Source organism: Brassica oleracea, chromosome C5, assembly GCF_000695525.1.
Source record: "Brassica oleracea var. oleracea cultivar TO1000 chromosome C5, BOL, whole genome shotgun sequence".
NCBI classification, from domain to species: domain Eukaryota; kingdom Viridiplantae; phylum Streptophyta; class Magnoliopsida; order Brassicales; family Brassicaceae; genus Brassica; species Brassica oleracea.
This window is the reverse complement of record NC_027752.1, coordinates 38957785-38960107: the sequence shown is the minus strand read 5'-3', so window position 1 is coordinate 38960107 and position 2323 is coordinate 38957785. Positions and strand designations below refer to the sequence as shown.

Below are 2323 nucleotides of genomic sequence, written 5' to 3'. Positions count from 1 at the left end.
CGGATCCCTTTCTCGTTGCGTTCCCTTCCCTTTATATAGTTGACCTCGTACTCTCCCGTGACCTAGTTTGCGTCGTCTCCGTGGGCTTTTGACTCGTTGGGCCGAGAAGCCCACATTGTCTCGAGTAGCTGTTGAGTCGAGGACGCTTAGACGCGCGTTTCGAGCCGTCAAGCCGAGACACCGTTTCGTTCTGAGTGGGCTGGGCCGTCTGTTCTTCGGGCCTCGAGGGATGTCGAATCCACCCTCTACAACACTAATCTTTGAGTGACTCTTTTTGTATTTGGCTAGCAAGGAGATACGACCAATATAATCTAAGCTGGGAACCTAGCAACGTGTACAGTGTGCTATAATCTCACCGAAATTATAATAGTTTATGAGTATACGGGCTCTTAAATGGCGTATAACACCCATCTGCAAGAAACATAAACAAAAAGAAGACAATTCAAAATTAGCTGACATTCACAAGTATTGAGCTTCAAAGCGAACCAGCAGGCTTTTGAAGACCTACACCAGCTATACAAGAAAGAACATAGATAGAAACATGGAGATTTAATCTTACTTTTAATAGACCAAAAATATATAACTACCCTCCCCCCTTTGCAGCAGCAGTGATAAAACATGATAGAGAAACGACATAAACAGAGAGACGGAAAAAAGAGAGTTCTTACAGTACTTTGTAGCAGCCTTTGCACTTGTAGAATAGACCAAAATGTTACACTACACTCCTTGTTTCAACACGAATTAAGAAGGCTTTGAGAGTAACAAAAAGATCAGGTTTCTACAAAGGCCTCTTTTTATGCAACACATTAATTTATATACAAAATGATATAGAATCCTCATCTAAGCACAAACACTTGTTGGACCATGAATGGCTCTGATCAAAAACATAAGAAGAATTAACAACACAAGCTTGCATAAGAACATAGCAAGCAGAAATAGATTAAAAAAAAAAAAAGAAGATAAGACATTTACATTGCATATAGTATTCTCCTGTGAGAGCCATTTCGAGTTAACCAAGTCAGAGCTGCCGCAAGGAGAGAGCAGAGACGTATCTCATTCTCTAATTTATCCCACTTCCACCGTACACGTGTCCTTGATGATGATGCCCCATCGTCACAATCCCACCGTACATCCCTCCTCCGGATCCCCCGGAGCTTCCATTTCCTCCGCCGCCGCCACCTTCCTTATCCCCCTGTCTCCCCGTCGTCATCCTCTCCCCTTCCAACTCCCTGTACTTCTGCAGGTAGACCTTCAACGGCTCCACGTAATCCTCGAACCCTAGCGTCGTCATCGCCCAGAGAAGATCGTCGCCGTTGATCGTCTTCCTCTTCTCTCTCTGACACTTGTCGGACGCCTCGCCGGTGACGAAGCTGATGAACTCCGATACGCACTCCTGCACGGTCTCCTTCGCGTCCTTGGAGATCTTCGCGTTCCCCGGCAATGCTTTCTTCATGATCCGGCTCACGTTCGCGATCGGCAGAAACCTATCCTGCTCACGCGACGACGCGCCGCCTCCGTCCTTGTGGCCGCCTGAATCGTTGTCGGAATCCGCCATCTCAGATCTAACGGTAAATCGGAGGTCGCCGCTAGAGAGAGAGAGGAAGAGAGAGTGTATTGGGTCCGTTGGATCGAGAGGATAATAATCGGATCGTGGTGACACGTGAGTAGTTATTGGTCGTTCGTCTGTCGATAAGATTTGTTACACGTGGCTTTGATCATATCCGTTAGATCGAAAGAGAGACTTGAGCCCTTGGCTTCGATCCTTACCTTATCTTCTCCGCAACATTAATTCGAGTGAGTGGCATTTAATTTCAATAAACAAGAAAATGGTGGACTAACTCTTCTTCGGTGAATTTCTATAGAGTCTGTGAATTTTAAGAGTGGATTGATTTAAAAAGTGAAAATTTATATAGAAAATTATGAAATTTGATTATAATTTTTTTATATTGGTATAGATTTTTATGAATTTTTATTACTTCTTTTTCTATCATTATATTTGTAAAATAAATATATAATTTATTTATTTTAAATCATGTAGCATGATTTTTTTTATTTTTTATTTCAAATTAAAAAATAATAATAACAGTGACACATAATAATTGGCCAATTTTCTTAAATAGTTTCTTTTTGTCACAAAAAAATCTCAGAGAGGAAAATGACCAAAATAGGTTTCATTAAAAAAGCAAAAGACGATTTATAGATATATAAATAATAAAAATAAAAATAAAAAAGTTTTTTTTTAATTTTGAATTATATGTTTATAAATTTGAATTTTTTATAATTTTTTTTAAAAAAAATTGATATTTTCCAAAAACTTTTGCCA

The 2323-nt window shown here is 40.0% G+C and overlaps 1 protein-coding gene across 2 annotated transcripts; it reads right to left on the bottom strand.

Annotated features, from left to right (window-relative positions):
• Positions 1-16: 16 nt before the first annotated feature.
• LOC106296183 (nuclear transcription factor Y subunit B-3-like) lies at positions 17-1722 on the bottom strand. Of its 2 annotated transcripts, XR_001261164.1 has the most exons (2): positions 973-1722; positions 17-411 (listed from the first exon to the last, which is right to left on the bottom strand). XR_001261164.1 is itself a non-coding variant. In XM_013732260.1 (1 exon), the coding sequence occupies exon 1, from the start codon at positions 1553-1555 to the stop codon at positions 1061-1063; it is 495 nt and encodes a 164-aa protein (XP_013587714.1). In that variant the 5' UTR covers positions 1556-1722; the 3' UTR covers positions 727-1060. The 2 variants fall into 2 exon arrangements, 1 of the variants encoding a protein (XP_013587714.1); XM_013732260.1 differs by lacking the exon at positions 17-411 and having other exon boundaries at positions 727-1722.
• Between the last annotated feature and the right edge of the window lie 601 nt (positions 1723-2323).

Bases quoted from the DNA above. Each gene is read 5' to 3' on its own strand.
- LOC106296183 (XM_013732260.1), bottom strand. From the start codon at position 1,555: ATGGCGGATTCCGACAACGATTCAGGCGGCCACAAGGACGGAGGCGGC.